The 22,875-nt window shown below is 37.1% G+C and overlaps 1 protein-coding gene across 1 annotated transcript in view; it reads right to left on the reverse strand.

Annotated features, from left to right (window-relative positions):
• kcnj3b (potassium inwardly rectifying channel subfamily J member 3b) overlaps nucleotides 1-4,761 on the reverse strand; it is an 18,573-nt gene extending 13,812 nt beyond the window's left edge. Inside the window, exons 1-2 of the mRNA XM_073851823.1 lie at nucleotides 3,480-4,761; nucleotides 2,707-2,923 (exon numbers count right to left, since the gene is read on the reverse strand). Coding sequence (XP_073707924.1) covers nucleotides 2,707-2,923; nucleotides 3,480-4,157 — 895 coding nt within the window. The 5' untranslated portion in view covers nucleotides 4,158-4,761. The remainder of the gene's footprint in view (nucleotides 1-2,706; nucleotides 2,924-3,479) is intronic.
• Between the last annotated feature and the right edge of the window lie 18,114 nt (nucleotides 4,762-22,875).

Consider the following 22,875-nt stretch of genomic DNA (forward strand, 5'->3'; position numbering starts at 1 on the left):
CAATAAAATTCATTAATTCATGTTAAGATTAATGTTTTAAATATAACATTTTACAGAATACTGAAATAAATGATTTAAATAACTGAAAAGATACTTTAAAAATGAAACTAAATCTGCTAGTAGGTGGTGATAAGTCACTGATTTATTTACTGAATTATATCATTCATTTGATTTCTTTATGAGTAGAAAATTGAATCATTGACACTAGATTTGTTTAAAAATGCACATTCATTCATAAACGAAACAACGCTGTGTTTGAATGGAGATGCGCAGCGGCTCAGTTGTGACTTGTTTCAGGCCATTTTTGACGGCAAGATCAGGCAATAGTGTTATAGTTAGACAATGTAAGTCACTTAATATTAACTTCTTGTTTATTTAACTGTTGTATTAAATCAATATCTCATTTACAAACTCCCTTAAAAATCATTAAAAGCTATCACTCATCTTAGTTCATCGCAATCTCACAAAGTTCCATTATAATTAATGACGCTCTGCACAATGAATCTCTTATTTAAACTCCCTCTACACTTTGTTTTATGAAAGGGTTCGTGAGATATGTCCGTGATACATTACTTAACGTTGCAAAAACACGTAGAAACCTTTGAAGCTCCCCTCAGCACAAACACAAATATGCTGATCGGGTCAGTCGCACTGATGCTCCTAAATATATTTTCACAGTCGCATGCAGTAGTTTTAAGTCGCAAATGCGACTGAAATGGTCGCACTGTAAAGCCCTGCCATATGCACTACACCTAACCTACTCGATAGTATGAACAAAAGCAAATGTGACAAAAATGCAATCGCAAGCATGCCGCTTTAGCTTGTTTTTCGATCTTCATTTTTCAGCTCTTTCATCGTGAGTCATGTTTTTCACAGGATTTGTACCCAAGGATTCCACATCCTAAGTTCAATTCTATGCCGGCTGAGCTACCAAGCAAGCACCAAAGCGAAACATAGAGAGCTGTAATTATAACTGTGTACGAAAACGATTACAAGTGCTCGCTATTTTACCGCCTCTAGTGTTCATTTCTGTTGAAAACTGCAGTGATATGTACTATATGTGGTTTCTTGCAAAAAAGTTCCCACAGATACGTTTTCGTTATGAGATCAGGTCAATTACATCACTTGTTCACCAATGGATCCTTTGCAGTGAATGGGTGCCATCAGAATGAGAGTCCAAACAGCTGATAAAAGCATCACAATATTCCACACAACTCCCTGTGAAGTGAAAAGCTGTGTGTTTGTGAAAAACAAATCCATCACTAAGATGTATAACTTTAAACTGTTACTTCTAGCCAAAATATGAGTCTCTAATCCATAATAACACTTTCTCCAGTGAAAAATTCCACCATGCTGTCCTCTCACAAAATCCACCGACACAACTGTTTTCACTTGTAAACCGTGCTTGATCTGTGCATATTTCTCTCCTGATTCAGACAAGATGATTTCACTGGAGAAAACATTATTATGGATAGAAGACTTGCAGCTTTTCACTTCACAAAATGGACTGGATTCATGTGGATTACTTGTGGATTATTGTGATGCTTTTATCAGCTGTGACTCTCGGTATCCGCTATGTGAAAAATGAGCTTTCATATAGAGAGACGTGTCCAAACAAAGACTTTAATCCTGAAGATTAGAAGCGAAGGACACAAGAACACCCACACACATACACACATGCAGAACGTATTTGTGCTGTATCCCCACATGCACATGTCATAAACCTAGCCATAATTACAGGACATAATTAAAAATGTCTAATGAATTATTTGATAAGTAGTAATTAGTATTTGATTTGTGGGGCTGATAAACACAAGTTTCGTCTCCATACTTCAAACAGCCGGTGAGACTTTACTGTATGGAGACCGCTTAAGAAGGGGCCGATTCAGTTGCTATGGAAACTGATTCACAATGGGGAGAACAGAGTGCTGACTAACTGTACATAATTCTGCTTTTTTTCTTTTCTTTTCTTTTTTTACCCACAAATCCCTTCACTTTCTGTAGGCGGAATATTCAGATGTGCCATCAATAAGGAAGACCGGACACTGTATATGATTTCCTTGATTATGTTAATTAAATCAAACCATGGAAGCATGCGATTCTGAATCTAATTGAATATGTACACACAACATGTATCCTGCAGAAATTTTCCGCTGTCGCTTGTACGAATGCTGTTTCTTACTGTAAGCGCGTGCTGTCTTGTATATGTATGGATCGATGTGTTCAAAGCTCCAGGGTGAGAAAGTAAAGGTGAGCTGAGATTTGATTGACAGGTGGCTTAATCTCTAAGCATGCCAGACTACGGAACCATGAGGCAGCGAGCAAAATGAAAGACTAACTTTGTATATCATCTCTTACATAACACGTCTCTCTCTTTTTCCATCTTTGCTGCAGTAGACACCAACATTCAGTCTTTTATATCATAAAAATCCGATTTGCACCAGCAAAATTGCTTCTGCAGACTGACTCACACACACATACTAAACCACATCACCCAAACACCTTCACCGTTACACAAGAAAAGCATTGAAAATATAGGGATTTTGAAACTTGGCTGCATAGCACTGCTTTGTAAATAATGTGTATGATTTCAAAAGAAATAGTTGCATAATGTTTTTCTGCAAAGCATTCAGTGACTCAAATTTCTGCCTTCAGATACAAGCTTCTGAGCATATTTGCTTCTTTGTGTGTGTTATTAAAACTCACCGGTGGTCTCCACGATTCCTTCTAAGATAACCACAATCTCAAATTGCTCTGTTTGCATGGACCTGTGCGAGAGGTCGTAGAATGGGCTCTTGGAGTCGATCACATGGCAGATCGTCAGAGGGGACACTAAGAAAAGCTGGTCGGCTCCAGTACTGAAACCAACATCCAGCTCAAGTTGATCCAGAGGCAAAAACTCGCCCTCGGGTGTCTGGCGGGACTGCGGGGAAAGGTAGACAAAGAGAACTACTTAGGAGAAAACAGGGAGATGATGGAGTGTGAGTTCAAATAAAAGGCCGGGTTTAATGCATCGACAGTGCATGGGGAGATCAATACTTTGTCCACTGTAGATGAACAAATCAAATTACAGGTTTTTGTCATTTGTCTAGGTTTTGTCATGCTTGTATTAGGTTAAAGAATGAACCTTAAGGAATGAAAAAAAACAATAGAAATGGTTTCCACTACAAATACCATTAGAAACCATTACCTTTCAGCCATTAAAACTATTAAAAATGATTTAATTTAGTGTGTTTTGGGACATGTTCTGTTCAAGCCACCAATAAAAGGCGACCAATTACCAACATGGAGACCAACAAGGTCCATTACAGTTTTTTATTAAAACCCATACTATATAAGCCATTACAAATTCTTTGATGGTTTGTATTGTTTTTTTTTCAGCAAGGATTTAAAATTATTGATTTGTATTTCTAACTGTGAGTTCTCAAATGTAACCCGCAATACAATGTATTATACGTTTCATTTTTTTCACTACTCACTTTGAGTAGTTTGCAGCGTATTTGCGCGGAGACCATATGGCTGTTCCGCAGGTTGCCCACTCGAAACATCAGGGTCAGTTTGCCGTCACGCATGGAAATAGCCGCATGCTCGCTGAACATCAGCGTCTCTGCGCGTTTCTTCGGCTGGGACATCTTGATGAACATGCAGCCGATGAGAAAAGCGTCCACTATAGAGCCTAGGATGGACTGGAAGAGGAAGAGAATGATGCCTTCCGGACACTTGTCCGTAATGTAGCGGTAACCGTATCCGATAGTGGCCTCAGTCTCGATGAAGAAGAGAAAAGCGGAGGGAAAGTTGTACACATTGGCCACGCACGGTGTGTACTTATCGTCGTGGGTCTGGTTCAGGTCTCCACGTATAAAGGCAATGACCCACCACATAGAAGCCATGAAGAGCCACGCCACCGTGTAGGTGAGGATGAAGATGAATAGATTCCAGCGCCATTTGAGGTCTACGAGCGTGGTGAACAGGTCCGACAGGTACCGGCTGGTTTCTCCTCCCAGGTTCCCGTGCTGGACGTTACAGCGGCCGTTCTTGTCCACAAAGCGCTGACGTTTCCTTTTCTTCTCGGGGGCCGCCTGGTTGAACCCGCCGCCGCTGGACGAAGTGGTCACCACTTGATAATCATCCCCAAATTTTTTCCGCAACGCTGACATCCTTGACGGTTGAAGTTGTCCCAGATATACGCTACGAGAATGCTTTGCGTGCTTGTTCCTGACAGAACGTTGTCGGTTTTCTTCACACTTCAGGTACACCAGTCTCCCGCATTTCTGGGCGGATGATTTCAAAAAAGTTATTTTTAGGGCTTACCGCAGGAGTTTGTCAATAGCCGCGTGTTGGTCTTGGGATGGAGCGATGCAGATCTCCTTGTCTTCTCCAAATCCGCATAACTAAAAAAGCAGTCACTCAGCCAAGGCTGTGAAATGTGGAGAAATATGGATGCGAGTAATTTGTAATCTCAGATTGGCTTGGCGCAGTCTAGCACTTGTGCGTTGGTACTCTCCTCCTCATCCACCTTCATCCACTCCTCCTGCTTCCCCAGGTGTATCGCACCAATTTGATAAGATGGTAGTTGGTAGACGCTCTAAGGATCCTGTCCAAGTTTTAACTCGCCGCCTCTGTTGTTCCTCGCAGCTGGCAAGCTTTGTTATCTGATCCTGTTCGTCTTCTCACTGTTCTCGGTTCCTGCGCACTGCGCGCCTCCTGCTCTCCAACTCCATCTCCAGAACCGACAAATAAGAGAAACTTCTCCGAGAGGGTGGTGGAGATGGGAGGTGGGGGGAGGGATGAACACGTGTTCTCGTGTTGGATACATCTTTTTTGCTGCGCTTGTAATATGCTTCTCTGAACAGTGCTGCACATATAACGTTATCTCATCGAGATATGTTTGTTTACTGCCAGTATGCAGAATGCGAATTAGAGGGGGGTTTAGGAGGTCAGACCCTCCTAATTAAGGCTTATTAATTAATGCCGCCCCAATGGAAGTCAAAATAAAAACTTATTAAATATCAATAGAATTTTTTTTAGATGCCAGTAATCACAAGTTAGATTTCAAATTAGTCGCTAAATATACACATTTGCAAACACAATTTGCATTCGCGTGAGGAAATAACCATAGCAACAGCAGCTGCTCGAGCGCTTTTGAGCAAATTTACATGTTATAAAAATAGTGCTCTTTTTAATGTGCTAGGGATGCCAAAATACATTTCTCAGGCAAAATACAAGACAATTTAAGAATAACTGCGTTAATTCGGGATTTAAAAACTTAGACATGCCCAGTTTGAATGAGGTGTAGGAGCAGGTAAAGGTGTTTATATTCATTATGTAATCAGAAAACATGTTACAGTTTACATATTATTTGTGACCCTGGACCACAAAACCAGTCATAAGGGTGACTTTTTCGAATTAATAAGCTTTCCATTGATGTATGGTTTGATTGGATATGACATTTTTGGCCGAGACAACTATTTGAAAATCTGGAAACTGAGGGTGCAAAACATTAGAAATATAGAAAACAATCACCTTTAAAACTGTCCAAATGAAGTTCTTAGCAATTCAAAAATAAGTTCTGATATATTTAAGATAGAACATTTACAAAATATCTTCATGGAACATGATCTACTTAATATCCTAATTATTTTTGGCATAAAAGAAAATTAATTTTGACCCACACCCATGTATTGTTGGCTATTGCTACAAAATACCTGTGCTACTTATGACTCGTTTTGTGGTCCAGGGTCACATTTAGCTTTATGGTTTAATCTGTTTTCTAATAATAACACTGTTTAAAGTTTGATCTTGCGCTGATATTTCTGCCAGAAATTTCTGTAAACAGTCAACCACCCTGAAGGTCATCTAATATTTTGCACCAACATACAATTTATCTGAAAATAATTCATGTCCAGCCTTTAATATATTTGGCCCTTTATGTGTCAAAATGATGGATGAAGAAGATACAGGTGATGAATATACTGTCACATCAGTGTCAGATAGAGCAGAGGAAACAAGCTTTCTTTAACAAAACACATTCTTCATTTGATAAAGCTTCTAAAACAAACTGTTATGACCAGGGCTTATTTATGACCCAGTCATACATGTCATTTTCTGACAGTATCTTAAAGAAAAACACTCTCTCTGAAACCTTATTTGACATCTGTGTGTCCTTTATAAACTCTGAGATTTTCCATCTTTTCCCATTTCAAGCCAGGCGGGGTGCTGGAAGATAAGGACACAATTAGTGGGTTATTTTGGAGTCATGCAAATGACTCCCAGACTATAATGGACTGACTCTGCTGCTCTGGAAGTGTCAGCACTATCCACAATGGAAGACTGTCACAGAACGTCATAAGGTACGCTCTTAAAAATAAAGATGAGGTTTTCACAGCAATGCCATACGCTTTTAAATAAAGGTTTAAAAAGGTTTTTAAAGAATCTTGTAGCAAACAGTATTTAGAAGAACCTTTTTTTTTTTTGCATTGTGAAGAACATTTTGGATTTTCCAGAGACCCTTTTAGTAAACTTAAAGCAACATTTGGATGTAAATCGAAAAAGTTTCCATGGATGTTAAAGGTTCCTCTTGGAACCATAGATGTTGATAAAAAGTGTAAAGTACCTTGTGAAAGTATTCATACTCCTTTATTTTCCCCCACCGTTAATGTTGCTGCTTTGTGTTAAACTGTTTTAAATTAGTTTTTTCCCACATCAATGTACACTCCATACACCATAATGGAAAAGCAAAAACAGGTTTTTAACATCTTTGCAAATGTATTGAATTTTAAAAACTTAAATGATTCCATTGCATAAGTATTCATATGCTTATCTGGGACAGTTAGAATTTAGCTCAGGAGCATTCATATTGCTTGTAGATGGTACTACATTTTGAGTGAACTTAACCTGTGGCAAATTCAACTGAATGGGTATGATTTGGAAATGCATGCACGTCTTAATAAAAGGTCTAACAGCTGAAAATGCATATCAGAGCCAAAACCAAGCCCTGAGGTAAAAAAAAAAAAAAACTGCCTGAAGAGTTCAGAGACAGGATTGCATCAAGCCACACAGCTGGGGAGGAGTTCAGAAAAAAAAGCTGCAGCATTGAAGGTTCACAGAAACATGCAGTCTCCGTTACTCTTAATGATAAGTTTGAAACAACTACGACTCAAGCTGTCCTCCTGGCCAAACTGAGCAATTGATGGTGAAAGACCTTAGCTAGAGTGGTGACCAAGAACCTGATGGTCCATGATCATATATGCAGATGGGAGAAACTTACAGAAGAACAAACATCCCTGCAACACTCCAACGATCTGGGCTTTATGGTGGTGTGGCAAGACTCTCCTCAGTCAAGTTTGCAAAAAAGCATCTAAAGGATTCTTTGGTCTGATGAACCTCAATTCTAAGCATTATGTTTAAAAGAAACCAGGCACTGTTTATCACCTGCAGAGTACCATCACAAAAGTAAAATGTATTGATAACAACCTTCATGCAGGGACTGAGGGACTGAGGGAGCTCAATGCACCAAAATATTGAGATAGCCTTAATGAAAATCCAGTCCAGAGCATTCAGAACCTCAGACTGGGCAGAAGGTTCACAGGTTCCAACAGGACAGAATAGCAAGAATAGCTTATAGGCAACTCTGTGAATGCCCTTGAGTTGCCCAGAGGTGAGGCGAAGAATGGCAGATAATTGCCGAATGATGTGCAAATCTTGTCGCATCGTGCCCAAAAACACTTGAGGCTGTAAAGGTGCTTCAGCTAAGTACTAAGAGTTTAGGCTATGAATACTTATGCAATGTACTTATTTCAATTTTTTATTTTGAATAAATGTTTGAAGTTGTGACAATTAAGTTTATGTTTAGTCATTACAGCGCATGGAGTGTAGATTGATATGGGGAATTTTTTTTATTTAAAACAGTTTAACATAGAACAGCAACATAAATGTGAAAAAAAATAAAGGGGTATGAATACTTTCGCAACGCAATGTATATCTCTCTCTCTTCCCCTCCTCAGTTCTGATCTTACTATTCATATTATACAGTAGGTTACACATCACAAAAACACAGTAAGCTCTTTTGGAAACAAAAAAAAAAAATAAAAAATGCAGGATGTGACTATTTTAGTCTGAACCTACAATACTAGTTTAGGCTATTTTGTTGTTGTTTTTGAAAGTCCAAATGCACCATTAGGATGCTCTGTTTGTAGTAAAGTATCGGGTTGGTGTAGAACAGGCTTAAGGGTGTCTGCGCCAAGGACAACCTCATACACATGCAAACACCAACGGCATGCTTACTAGACCAAGCATCAGACACAACATGCACTTGTCTGAATGCTGCAAAAGCACATCGTGACAGTGAGCATAGCGCAACTGCTTCATGCCAGCTGAGGTTTTCCTCAAGACACTCGCCCCATCTTCTCCAGAAAGCCTTAATGACCTAAAGAAATAATTATACCGCTGGAGGAGGACCGACAGAGCATAATGAAATGTGATGAAACGTGTCCAGACAGCTTCTAATGATGTCACTGGTGAGAATGACACATAACGATTGGAATAATGTGAGAGGACTTTTACCACCACTGGCGCTGTAACTAAAAACACCCTTTCTGACTCTCAACAAGAAAAGTCTGCCTATTTGTTTACTAAATAGATTCATCGGCACAGTGGGAAGCTAATGACAGGTTGAGAGAAGGTCCAATCAGTAACTGCTATTCCTCTCATGTGATAATCACTAGATGGCAGAGTTCATCAGAGTGATGCCTTTAAAAGCCCTGACATTAAACATTCTTGTCCCCAGAGCTTAGAAAGAGTCTCTACCAACAGATAAATATCAACCAGCCAATAAATCCCAAGCATATCACACATTTTTTGCTTTTAGATCATGTGCTAGCACAACTGCTCTCAGCTATTTGGTAAGCAAAATGCATTCTGTTACATAACTAAAGACACATCATGTTACAAAATATCCCAGTCTTGTTTGACAAAAAAATGTTTATGCGGAAAACACACATGACCTGCCTAGTAATTGTGTTGTTAAAATTCAAGACACACACTCTTAAAAATAAAAGTGATTTATTGCCATTGATGGTTCCATAAAGATCCTTTAATATCCCCATCGCACAAAAGGTTATTTATAGTGGAAAAAGCTTCTTTAGAATATTAAAACGTTTCTTACACAAATAAAAAAATAATAATTTTAAGGGAACCCAAAATTAGTATTAGTGGAGTCACTGTGGAAACGCCTTTTTGGAACCTTTAATGTTCTTCAAACAAAGAAAAAATGGTTATTTTAAGACCTGAAAGGATTTTTGGAGAAGCCAAAATGGCCCTATGCAGAGCCTTTAAGAAAATGGAGTCAGTTTTATTTATAATATGTGAATCTGGAACACAAAACCAGTCATTAGGGTTAATTTAGGTATTGAGATCATCTGAAAGCTGAACAAATAAGCTCCCATCCAAATATTTGGCTGATATACTACTATTTTATGCAAAAAAAAAAAGTTAAAAGTTTAAAGTTGTTCAAATTAAGTTCTTAGCAATGCATATTACTAATCAAAAATCAAGTTTTGATATATTTATGTAACATGATCTTTACTTAATATCCTAATGATTTTTGGCATTAAAGAAAAATGCAAAAAATGCTTTTCTTACCTTCTTACTTTTTTGTCTTGTATCCAGCCAAAATGTCAAAAAAAGTCTTAAATCAGGAAGGATTTTGTAGACGAGAAAAAATTATTGTCTTGTTTTCAGATAAAACAAGTCAAAATTAAGTGCGTTTTTGCTTGAAACAAGCTAAATAATCTGCCAATGGGGTAAGAAATATTATCTTGTTTAAGGGAACCCAAAATGGTTTCACACAAAGAAAAAATGGTTCTTTTAAGACCTAAAAGGATTTTTGGGGAAGCCAAAATGGCCCTATGCAGAGTCTTTAATAAAATGGAGGTGGTTCACTGCAAAAAATTCTTTTCTTACTTAGATTTTCTGTCTTGTTTCCAGCCAAGATATCTAAAAATTCTTGAATCAGGAAGGATTTTCTAGACAAGTAAAAATTATTGTCTTGTTTTTAGTAAAAACTAGTCAAAATTAAGTACGTTTTTGCTTAAAACAAGCAAAATAATCTGCCAAAGGGGTAAGAAAAAAAATCTTATTTCAAGCAGACAACTAAATTATTTTTCTTACCCCATTGGCAGATTATTTAGCTTGTTTTGAGCAAAAACTCACTTAATTTTGACTAGTTTTTACTAAAAACAAGACAATAATTTTTACTTGTCTAGAAAATCCTTCCTGATTCAAGAATTTGTAGATATTTTGGCTGGAAACAAGTAAGAAAAGCATTTTTTGCAGTGTTTTATTTATAATATGTGAATCTGGAACACAAAACCAGTCATTAGGGTCAATTTTTTGATATTGAGATTTGTACATCATCTGAACGCTGAAAAAAAGCTTCCATCCAAATATTTGGCAGATATACAACTATACTGCAAAGAATGCTTTTCTTACTTCTTTTTTTTTGTCTTGTATCCAGCCAAAATATCTAAAAATTCTTAAATCAGGAAGGATTTTCTATACGAGTAAAAATTATTCTCTTGTTTTAAGAAAAAACAAGTCAAAATTAAGTGTGTTTTTGCTTGAAACAAGCTAAATAATCCGCCAATGGGGTAAGAAAAATAATCTTGTTTTCTGCTTGAAGTAAGATTTTTTTTCTTACCCCATTGGCAGATTATTTTGCTTGTTCTAAGCAAAAACTCACTTAATTTTGACTTGTTTTTTTTTCTGAAAAAAAAAAATTATTGTTACTTGTCTAGAAAATCTTTCTTGATTAAAGGATTTTTAGATATTTTGGCTGGAAACAAGATGTAAGATGTAAGAAAAGCATTTTTTGCAGTGTATTTTAAAATCTGGAATCTGAGGGTGAAAAAAAATAAAAATATTGAGAAATAGCCTTTAAAGTTGTTAAAATGAAGTTCTTAGCAATGCATATTACTCATCAAACATCACGTTTTATATATTTATGGTAGGAAATTAGCAAAATATCTTCATGTAACATGATCTTTACTTAATATCCTAATGATTTTTGGCAAAAAAGAAAAATTTATAATTTTGTGCTATTGCTACAAATATACCCAAGCTGTTTATGACTTGTTTTGTGGTCCAGGGTCACATATGAGAAGCTTACATCACAGTAACGCACAAATATAAATGTTATTTCCAGTCACGCATCATAAGTAATTTTAACAGATTTTAACTTCTACCTGATCAACATTATCATAAAGTTGAGCTTCTATTTATAGTGGAAAAAGCTTCTTTAGAATATTAAAACATTTCTCACACAAAGAAAAAACATTTTAAAGGAACCCAAAATGATTATTTTATGGAGTCACTGTGGAAACGCCTTTTTGGAACCTTTAATGTTCTTCACACAAAGAAAAAAATGGTTATTTTAAGACCGAAAGGATTGGGGAACCCAAAATGGCCCTATGCCTTTAAGAAAATGGAGGCAGTTTTATCTATAATATGTGACCCTGGACCACAAAACTAGTCATTAGGGTCAATTTTTTGATACTGAGATTTGCACATCATCTGAAAGCTGAACAAATAAGCTCCCATCCAAATATTTGGCCAATATACAACTACACTGCAAAAAAGGCTTTTCTTACTTAGATTTTTTGTCTTGTATCCAGCCAAAATATCTAAAAATTCTTAAATCAGGGAAGGATTTTCTAGACAAGTAAAAATTCTTGTCTTGTTTTCAGAAAAAAACAAGTCAAAATTAAGTGCGTTTTTGCTTGAAATATTATTTTGTTTTCTGTTTGAAATAAGATTTTTTTGCTTACCCCATTGGCAAATTATTTTGCTTATTCTAAACAAAAACTCACTCATTTTTTCTGAAAATAAGAAAATATTTGTTACTCGTCTAGAAAATCCTTCTTGATTATTGTCTTGTTTTCAGAAAAGACAAGCCCAAATTAAGTGCATTTTAGCTTGAAACAAGCAAAATAATCTGCCAATGGGGTAAGCAAAAAATATTATTTCAAACAGAAAACAAGATTATTTTTCTTACAACATTGGTGGATTGTTTTGCTTGTTTCAAGCAAAAATGCACTTGATTTTGACTTGTTTTTTCTGAAAACAAGAAAATAATTTTTACTCGTCTAGAAAATCCTTCCTGATTTTTGCAGTGTATTTTAAAATCTAGAATCTGAGGGTGCAAAAAAAAAATCTTGTTCAAATTTACAATGCATATTACTAATCAAATAAAGTTTTATATATTTATGGTAGGAAATTAGCAAAATATCTTCATGGAACATGATCTTTACTTAATATCCTAATGATTTTTGGCATTAAAGGAAAAATTATAATTTTGACCCATACAGTGTTTTTTTGCTTTAGCTACAAATATACTCAAGCTGTTTATGACTGGTTTTGTGGTCCAGGGTCACATCTGAGTATATAAATGTTATTTCCAGTCATGCATTGTAGGTCATTTTAACAGATTTTCTACCTGATCAACATCATCATAAGGTTGAGCTTCTATTAAAATAAATCAAAATTTGACTGTTTTTCATCCCGCAATCATTTCAGATGCCTCTTGCTTTGTTTCTCTCTCTCCTGAATCTCTCCATATGACAAATTTCTGTACTCTTCCATCCGTAGCCTGTTCTACCCATAACCACCCACACTTCTTCCTCCTCTCTCTCCCTCTTTCCCTCCACCGCCCTCCACCACTGAGGGAGAAAAGCCAGCGCTCAGTGAAAGCATTTGAAGAGAGCGCATTTCAATGTGCACAGAAACACCCAGACAGGAATAGCACTATGTCCTGAGAGCACATCTCTCTCTCTCTGTCTCTCTACTAGATAGGCCTGATGATTCATATACAGATAGAGAGGGTGATACGGGACAGAGAGGACATGTAAAATAGGCTGCACGAGAGAGAACCCCCAGTGCTGCTCAAAAGACCCTTGCTGATGGACTCGTTCCAGGAGGCGCTTTGTGGGATGTGTTTACATTGCGCAGATCCTGTTTACCGGGCCGTTGATTAAAAGGCCAGGTTTGAGAGGATCTAAGCACCCTCCATGATCGATTCTTCCTCCCACTGCTGAATGCTTCACAAAAGGGGCTTTTAGGACTTATTATATGCCTGATATGTAAGAGCTTTGATGCTGTTAAGTGCTTGTTCAAGACACATTTAACCCTGAAAGAGCATAAAATAAAAGATGACTAAGATGTGATTTTAACAGCAATATAAATACTACAACCGGTAGTTAAAGGAGCACATAGATGATATATTGTGCAAGCATAGTCAGTTGCTATAGGAGCGCAGAGATTTTTCACCCGAGACTGTGTAAACAGAAGCATATTAAAAAGATTATCTATAACTGCCAGGTTGCGCAACCCCTCGTTGGCTTCTAACGGAAATATTGCGCCCATATATTTCCATGGTAATCCTGCTGTTTCCTTTCCATATGTTTACAAGGACACCGCTCATTCCTGAGGGTTTATATGGTTTCATTAATTATGAATTTCAATCTTCAAGTTAAACCCAACTGTGAGTCACAGCACGGTGACTCAGTGTGTGCTTCAACTTTGACCACAGTGGATTGTTTAGGTTGATTGTTTGATTAGGATGCGTGAACGGGATCTTGTATAATCTATGTAGCTGTAATTAAAACACTATTTCCTGCATTAGATGTCCATATGAACACAGCGTTCATTTTGACACATTTTAGGAGCAACTCTGCCCTCTGCTTGCTGCATGTGTGGCTGCAGACCACCTGGTCACAAATGCCATTCAATTTAGGTCTCAGCTAATTAGCCTTTAGTTATTGTGTACAAAACACACATTTATAAATAATTGACATAGTACTTCAAAGCCAAATAAAATAGGACTATTTTATCTAACTAATGCAATAAGAATAACGTTTATTCCTTAAACCAGTATCTATTTTATGCCAATGGTACTTGCTTTAATTATTAGTAAGTAATCCATTTATTTATTTTCCAGTTTCACTAGTATTAATTAGATAGTTGACAAGTGATCATGGTTAGGCTATAAAAACGTCATTGCGGAATGTTCAAAACATCCATTAAAAAAATCCATTTAATAATTTTGCAAACATAATGGGAATGTTACTTTTGAATGCTCTGAATTAAGTAGTAATATTTAAACAAGTTAAATATACCGCCTCAGGAAAAAACGTTTAATAAACAATGTATAAATAATGTTTCTGTGCTAATGTTTTGAAAACATTATTAAATATCAACGCCTTGCCACAACATAAGCCAAGTAGCTGGGTCACTTATTAGTAACTAGTATCTTTTCCAGCTTTACTAGTACTGTACTGATACTATATCTACAGTTGAAGTCAAAAGTTTACATACACCTTGCCGAATCTGCAAAACTTTAATTATTTTACCAAAATAAGAGGGATCATACAAAATGCATGTTGTTTTTTTATTTAGCACTGACCTGAATAAGATATTTCACATAAAATATGTTTACCCCATTCATATTAAAATTTATATACAGTTGATTCTTAATACTGTGTTGTTACCTGAATGACCCACAGCTGTTTTTTTTTTTTGTTTTTTTTGTTTAGTGATAGTTGTTCATGAGTCCCCTGTTTGTCCTGAACAGCTAAACAGCCTGCTGTTCTTGTTGGTCAAATTCTTTGGTTATTTTTGTGTATTTGAACCCTTTCCAACTATGACTGTATGATTTTGAGATCCATCTTTTTACACTGAGGACAACTGAGGGACTCATATGCAACTAATACAGAAGGTTCAAACGTTCACTGCTGCTCCAGAAGGAAAAACAATGCATTAAGATCTAGGGGTGAAAACTTTTGAACAGAATGAAGATTTTTCTTATTTTGCCTAAATATCATACTTTTTTTCATTTAGTACTGCCCTTCAGAAGCTATAGAAGACACTTGCATGTTTCCAAAATAAGTTAAATCTACCCTGACCTTTAAATTCAAAGTTTTCACCCACTGGCTCTTAATGTATTGTGTTTCCTTCTGGTGCATTATTTAGCATTTGAACCTTCTGTAATAGTTGCATATGAGTCCCTCAGTTGTCCTCAGTGTGAAAAGGAGGATCTCAAAATTCTAAAGTCATTGTTGGAAAGGCTTCAAATACACAAAAATGCTGAAAAACCAAAGAATTTGTGGGACCTGAAGGACTTTAACTGTTCAGGACAAACAAGAGACTCATGAACAACTATCACTAAACAAGAAAAGAAATCAGCTGTGGATCATTCAGGTAACAAAACAGTATTAAGAATCAAGTGTATGTAAACTTTTGAACAGGGTAATTTTTTATAAATTTAACTATTATTTTCTCTTGTGGGCTATATGTAAACGCATTTTATGTGAAATATCTTATTCAGGTCAGTACTAAATAAAAAATAACATACATTTTGTATGACCCCTCTTATTTTGATAAAGAAATTGACATTTTGCAGATTCTGCAAGGTGTACGTAACTTTTGACTTCAACTGTATTTATGAGATGGTATTACAAACCTTACATCCCAATTTTAACTAGTAACATATCTGAACAGTTGTTTTTTTATTTGTTATATGTACACTAGTAAGGCTAGGTACTTTAGACTGGTTACTTTATAGTTCAATAGATCAGTTAAACATTAAAAAATGTTACTCAAAATGTAATAGCCTACACACTTGTGTCTAATAAATAAGTAGTTTGTTCTTTTGAATAATTGTACACTCTGCTCTATAGGAATGAGTACTAGTTTCTAATAAACAATCATTACTGACTATTAAAAAAATGTAGAATACTATTGTAGCATACAAATGACTAGATACCAGTTCGTTAGTAGGAGTACTAGTTAGTTAGATGCTAGTAAATGTTGTCAGTTGCTGTTTGGTTGTAACCGTGGACTTTAACGAGTTACATCGTTTTCAGTTTGTGTCAAAGGGGGCGCAATATGAACGAATACCTCAGTAAACGCTGAACTCTAGTCGCAGGGGATGAGCTCAGCCGTGATTGAGTGAGTTCTCAGGAGTCAGACCCCTGTCCTGCAGACTAGAGCCCATAATTACCTAAACAACAGGTCCGAGAAGAACCATCCTCTTCTCTGCATGTCGGCCCATAAATTCCGCCAAGCTCTTTTTTGCTCTTGTGACTCTAAAGTACTGAAGGAAACTTCAGCCGCTGTTTTGTACGCACCTGCTCCTCTCTTCCAGAGGACCCCGGAGAGTAGTTCAGAATGAATTCAACTGTTTTTAACGACACAGACAGTTCTTTGTTTTCCAACAGAAGCAGCGACAGCTTCCTGTCGTGCTGTAATTTGTCTTCAGTGGTGACGGACAGCGGGTTTGTGTCCGCGGCGCTGGACGAGCGCAGCGTGTTCATCATGCGCACCGTGCAGATCGCGGTGATGTGCGTGCTGGCGCTCACCGTGGTCTTCGGCATCTTCTTTTTAGGCTGTAACTTGCTCATTAAGTCCGAGGGCATGATCAACTTTCTGGTCACGGAGAGAAGATCGTCAAAGGATGTCGAAGCGGTCATCGTGGGATCGTACTAATGCGTAAAAGTTTCATGGTCAGATGGGATGCGCGCACTGTGCCCTCCAGAAACAAAGCGATGTTTTAAGACGGTAGAAGAAACTGGCACATTACATTTATAATTCAATGTTTACCGTTTCCACTGTGGAAAAGTGCAGTGCAGTTTATGAGAAGGTGAAAGTGGCTGAAGAATAAAATATAGAAGAGGAAACAATCGGATACGGACTGTTTTGCCCAACTCTGTGGACCACGAGTGATTAATGTTCATGAGAGTAATGCTTGTGGAACAAACTGCTGAGATTTATGTGGGTAAACACTGCGTACATTTTGAGTAATGCGTTTGGAGTTTAACTAAAGGAAACATTTTATACTGTATGTGTAATTAAAGCACTTCTTAAAGCTGGATATTTATGTGTTTTGTGCAATATTCAGTGACAGATGTCCTTGTTCTGCTACAGTATGTTCTCAAACTAATTTACTGTTTAATTAATTAATTAAATGTGGGAAGTTTTATATGTTGTCCAGGTTTGAATGTATTGTAATTTGCATGTTAATGGGTGAATTATGGATCATGGATTTGTTACAGTGAGGTAAATTTGAAACTGATAAATGTAATGGATATGTGCGACCTCAAAACTTTTTTTAATTATATAAAAAGCCAGTACAAAAAACTGAATCAATATTATACTGTTGTCTTTTGTGTTTTTTTCTGCAGAAGCAAATATGAGTGTGTGTGTGTGTGTGTGTGTGTGTGTGCGTGTGTGTGCATGTGGGTCATTATCAGATGGAAAGGGAAATATGGATTAATATAGTTATGTTTCCTAGCCTTTGGCAAATAATCAGCTCAGTAAAGACTGTTTGCACAAAAGAACAAATTGAGATCAGCGGTTCAACCCACCTGTATGGAATAATTGGGTCCAAAGGTCTGAGCATTACTGAAAATGCTTCCAATTTCTTTCTTTCATTCTTGTAATATTTTCCCCTTACAAGTTTTACTATCAGCATAGTAAAATGAGAGAAAAATTGAATTAAAAAATAATCTTTTTAATCAATCATATTCATTTTACACTTTCAGGTCCTACAACTTTTAATTTCAAGGTTAAAATTTACATGTTATGTCTTTTAGATTCAGACCACACCTCATTGAACTTGCATGCTAACAAGACCCCAATGTGCTTTCAAATAGTTTCTGAACATTTAAAGAATGCATGTGAACTATCTTATAGCAACAACGTGACTACATAATTTACTTCGCTTAAGCTAAGATGACATTCAGTTTACTTCTACGGCACACATCTATTCGCCAATACCTTAAACCTGTATGTCCAGAGCAGTGTTTGTATACTTTAGACATATTTTCACTCTACTACACACATGTGTGCGTCAAACAGCTGTGCAAATGATAAACACCGGAACGCAAAAAGCGTCATGAAATGGGTCAGCACTTGAGTTTAACTTAACAGAACTCACATATCACATTAACTGCACTCTGCAATGTCTAGGGTCTCTTGAGTTGACAAAACGCCTTGTCTCCGTGTCTGTGTTTGTGCACTTTAGTTTCACATGTGAGCAAAAAAAAAAAAAAAGGATTTGGACCACATTTACGTGGCATGTCAATGTATCCAATTGCTCCGTGAAGTTTTAAAATAACGTACCATCTGCATACACCCAGTGTTGCCAAGTCCGTAGTTTTCCCGCGGAATTGGGCTTCTTTAACACTGTTGCCGTGGGTTGTTTTTCCATGTTCGTGGGTTGAAGTGACCCCAATAATGTGATATTTAGCCGCTGGAATGTGAATTTTACCAGGGGAACCCTGCCAAAAAATGTGTATTGTAGCCCCCAGAATGGGATTGTTACCAGGGGACCCCCCTCAAAATGCCATTGGGCTAGTTTTGAGTAGCAATTGGGCGGGTTTTGTTGTGAAAACCTGCCAAACCCTGACTATACGTAAACCTACCTAATAGTATGAACAAAAACCGAAAGCAATCTCTAATCTTTCAGCTCTTTCATTGTTAGTCACGTTTTTTACGGGATTCGTACTCAAGGATTCTGCATTCTAAGTCCAATACAGCGCCAAGTCAACAGTTTTCCAGTATAATGGGGCTACTTTAACACTTTTGATATTTAGCCCCTGGAATGCAAATTTTACCAGAAGAACCCAGCCAAAAAACATGTACTTTACCCCCTGGAATCCAGGACCTTTTACCAGGGAACCCCTCTCGAAATGCCATTGAGCCATTGCTACTGTTGGGCTAGATTTAAGTAGCAATTGGGAAAGTTTTGTTGTGCAAACCTGGCAACCCTGACTACACCTAAACCTACCTGATAGTATGAACAAAAGTGAATGTGACATAAAAACGCAACTGAGAGCATGTTGTTTTAGATGTTTTTCAATCTCTCATCTTTCAGCCCTTTCATCGAGATTCGTACCCAGGGATTCCGCATCTTAAAGGGATAGTTCACCCAAAAATGAAAATTTGATGTTTACCTGCTTACCCCCAGAGCATCCAAGATGTAGGTGACTTTGTTTCTTCAGTAGAACACAAACAAAGATTTTTAACTTAAACCGTTGCAGTCTGTCAGTCATATAATGGCAGTCAATGGGACCCACGGCTTTCATGTGAATGAGCTCCGAGTAAAAAATTATATAAATACTGTTCAGTTTCTTGCATAGACTGACTGTTTTGTGTGTTAAGACCTCAATATATCGTCACAAGCCGCAGGGTTTAATTTGGTTTTGTCTGTGTATGTTTTTTGTCTCTCAAAGCCGTGGGTCCCATTGACTGCCATTATATGACTGACAGACTGCAACGGTTTGAGTTAAAAATCTTCATTTGTGTTCTACTGAAGAAACAAAGGCACCTACACCTTGGATGCTTTGAGGGTAAGCAGATAAACATCACATTTAAATTTTTGGATGAACTATCCATTTAAGTCCAATTCCGTGCTGGATGAACTACCGAGCAAGCTTGTTACATCTGGGAAGCGAAACATATGTACATAGCTGTAATCGTAACGGTGTATAAAAACGAATACAAGCGCTCGCTGTTTTACCACCTCTATAGTGGACATTTCTGTTGGAAACTGCAGTGATATGTACCTATTGGGTATATATTTTGCGCCTTGTTCCCACAGGTACGTTTTTGCAATAAGAACAGGTGGAAGCTAAAATTATTAAAAAACTATATAGACATTTAAAATAAAAACAAAAAGACAAAAGCTTACTAAAACTTTCTAAATATTACCCAAAACTATAATAGTTTATCAGTGATATTAAAATACCACTGTTCCATGGAGCTCTTCATGTGGAACCAGACCAAGGCCAACATCAGATATTTTTATCTCATTCTAGCCAGTATCTAAGCAACACACATTATCTCTGTTTTCATTCAGCTTGTCCAACTCCATATCCAACACAAAGCCAAAACGAGGCAGATTCTAGGCTGTTGTTGATTGAAAAACTGCGCTCCCTCTCTCTCTGTTTGGTTTGGTTTTGTGATGGTGGAGTTCATGACGCAAAACAAGAGATGACTGAGACGATTGCATCAAAGAAGTCAGGTCTAATGTCATCGCCAGATCAGCGGGTAAAGAAAGACAGATGGAAAGCACTAAGTGAGGGGGAAAAGGCCAAACACTGAGCTGGCCCATTAACTGCCTTGATGGATTTGCACACTAAAACTTCCAAGAGCATCTGCTGGTTTAATTTGTTCCATGGATTTGTCACCTTATACAAAGAAAGTCAAACCGACAAAAATGATTTTTCAAAGTTGTAAATAAAAGATCACTGAGGTAAAAAAAACTCTACTTTAATTTATTACTACATATTTAACCTCTTAAACTCTGTTTCTTCTTAAAAAGTGCTTCTTAAAAAAATGTTGCTGCTTCATTTACATGACCTTCCTCATATAGTATCAGCCCATATGTGGTCTCATTTGAAAGCTTAGAGTCTCCTCTTTACGAGGAATACCATAACTTTTAGTTTTATGATTCATAAAGTAGTAAAATTATGCTTAGAATTTATGTTGTTCCACACACAAATTTCCGCCTAACGATTGTGAAGAATTATTACAAAGAATGTGTTTTTCTTATATTTTTCACAAAACAGACAAATCATATATCACAAGAAAGTGCTCATTCTCATTGTCATTTTATTGTGTGACAAACACAGATCAAATTATCTTCAATTGAATCGCGATGTCAGAATATACTTGAAGAATATGATAATAAATTCTATTACTTTCCTCCACATACTACTGCTTCAGTTAGCGGCAAATAGCCATAATCTCCATTTTATCTTTTAGATTAGGATCTCTTCTTTCAAACAAGACCATTTTCACGTTTCTGCGTTGTTCCATTGCTGAGAAATCCGTTATTTTGCCAGATGCGCCCAAGGAAGAACGGCCGCGGCTTTCCAAACGCGCTCTGAGCCGCTCAAACAGGTGTGTGTGTGTCTGCGGCCGCACTCAGAGCGTGTCTGTAGATCAGATTACACTCTCCGGCCGCCTGTAGTGCTGAACAGAGAGAAGAAGACGACGCATGGAGAGGTTCCGGGTCACAAAAGATGCTTCGACGGTGGAGAGGATTGTGGGATATGTAGTTTTTGGACTCTTAAACCGGAGATATGCGTCTCAGAGGAATATAGCGGTCTCCATTATCAAAAATAGACGCTAAATGAATAAATAACGGGCCGTTTCCATGGAGAGCAGAGGATCCGCGGCTCATAAGCGCGTCTATAAGTATAACAGTGCTTCTATTCAGGTTTGTTTTATTCCTATAATTACTTTGAAACGTAAAGGACACCAAAACAATCTGCTAAGCTATGTATTGAGTGTATATTGAATTTTGGCAGTAAAGTACAGTAGAAGTTTCAGTAAATACACAGGCAAACATAAAAATGAAACATAATTCAGTCAATTATCATGAAAAGTGCTATGGTATATAGTAAAATAGTATTCTAAGGGGTAATGTGCTTTATAAAACCTGTTTTTGCAAAGAAACAGAAGGACACTTTTAGGGGGAAAAAAGGGGGAAAAAAGGGGAAAAGGGGCAATGCGACTCCCTTCGGTTATAATTCAATAACTTTCAATTAGAAACTGTTATATGAAAAAATCTTTTTTCTGGTATATCCTGAGACCTAGTGGAATCAAACAAAACAATTTGCAAAGAACTGAGACACCTAAATCCTGAGTTACAGACTTTCAAAAAAAACTTTTGAAAAAAAAAATCAAAAAGCGCCTATGTTTTTTTTGTTTTTATTGTAATATTTGAAACCTATATAATGTTATTTATAAAGAATTACACTGATATTATGTAGTTTAAAAGGTTTTCTATACAATGAAACCATTTTTTTTTAAATTTCCTCCATTGTATGTGTATAGGGGAACCATTTGAATTTAGGTAGGCCAAATGCAGGCGGAAATCCCCCAAATAGCCGCAGAGTGTAAGGGGTTAAAGGAGAAGTTCACTTCCAGAACTCACCCCCTTGACATCCAAGATGTTCATGTCTTTCTTCTTCAGTCGTAAAGAAAGTATGTTTTTTGAGGAAAACTTTTTAGTTTTTTTTTTTTCTCCATATAATGAACTTCAATGGTGCCCTGAGTTTGAACTTCCAAAATGCAGTTTAAATGCGGCTTCAAACAATCATAAATACAGTTGTAAACAATCCTAGCCAAGGAAGAAGGGTCTTATCTGGCAAAACGCTTTTCTTTTTTTTTTTTTTACAATTGATATACTTTTTAACCTCAAACGCTCATCTTGTCTTGCTCTGCCTGAACGTTTTTTCCAGTTCAAGACAGTCAAAAAACTCCCATCTTATTTTCTCCTCCAACTTTAAAAATCATTTCCAGATCACCCTACATCGCTGCAGAAGTACTGACCTAGTTTTTGCAAAGTAAGCATGCAAAGAAGATCAGACACCCTTTAGAGTGCGGATCGGGCCGCATTTTTCCCGATCCCAGCCCGACACAGTTAAAATCTCTTTTTTTTTCTCATACTAATGACACATGCACTTTTTTTGTGTGGAAAGCCCGCTTTTATTAAGCAACTGTAGGAAAGCGTTCAGAAATGTCAACAGATGAGAGCATTAGTGCACACGGGGCAAAAAGCGCCGTTATAACACAGGCGCACTATCGCGCTGATGTGACCGAGCCCGACCCGAACCCGAGCATCCTTTCTAAATATCTGTCCGAACCCGGCCCGTCCCGTCGGGTTCCGTCGGGTACCGTCAGGCTCGGCTCGGGTATCCATCCTCTAACACCCTTTAAAAAAAGAAAAAAAGAAAAAGTAAAACAGTGAAGTAAGACGATTTTGAAGTTGAAGGAGAAAATGAGATGGGAGTTTTTCGACATTCCCTAACTGCC

Source organism: Garra rufa, chromosome 12 (assembly GCF_049309525.1).
Source record: "Garra rufa chromosome 12, GarRuf1.0, whole genome shotgun sequence".
Taxonomy (NCBI): domain Eukaryota; kingdom Metazoa; phylum Chordata; class Actinopteri; order Cypriniformes; family Cyprinidae; genus Garra; species Garra rufa.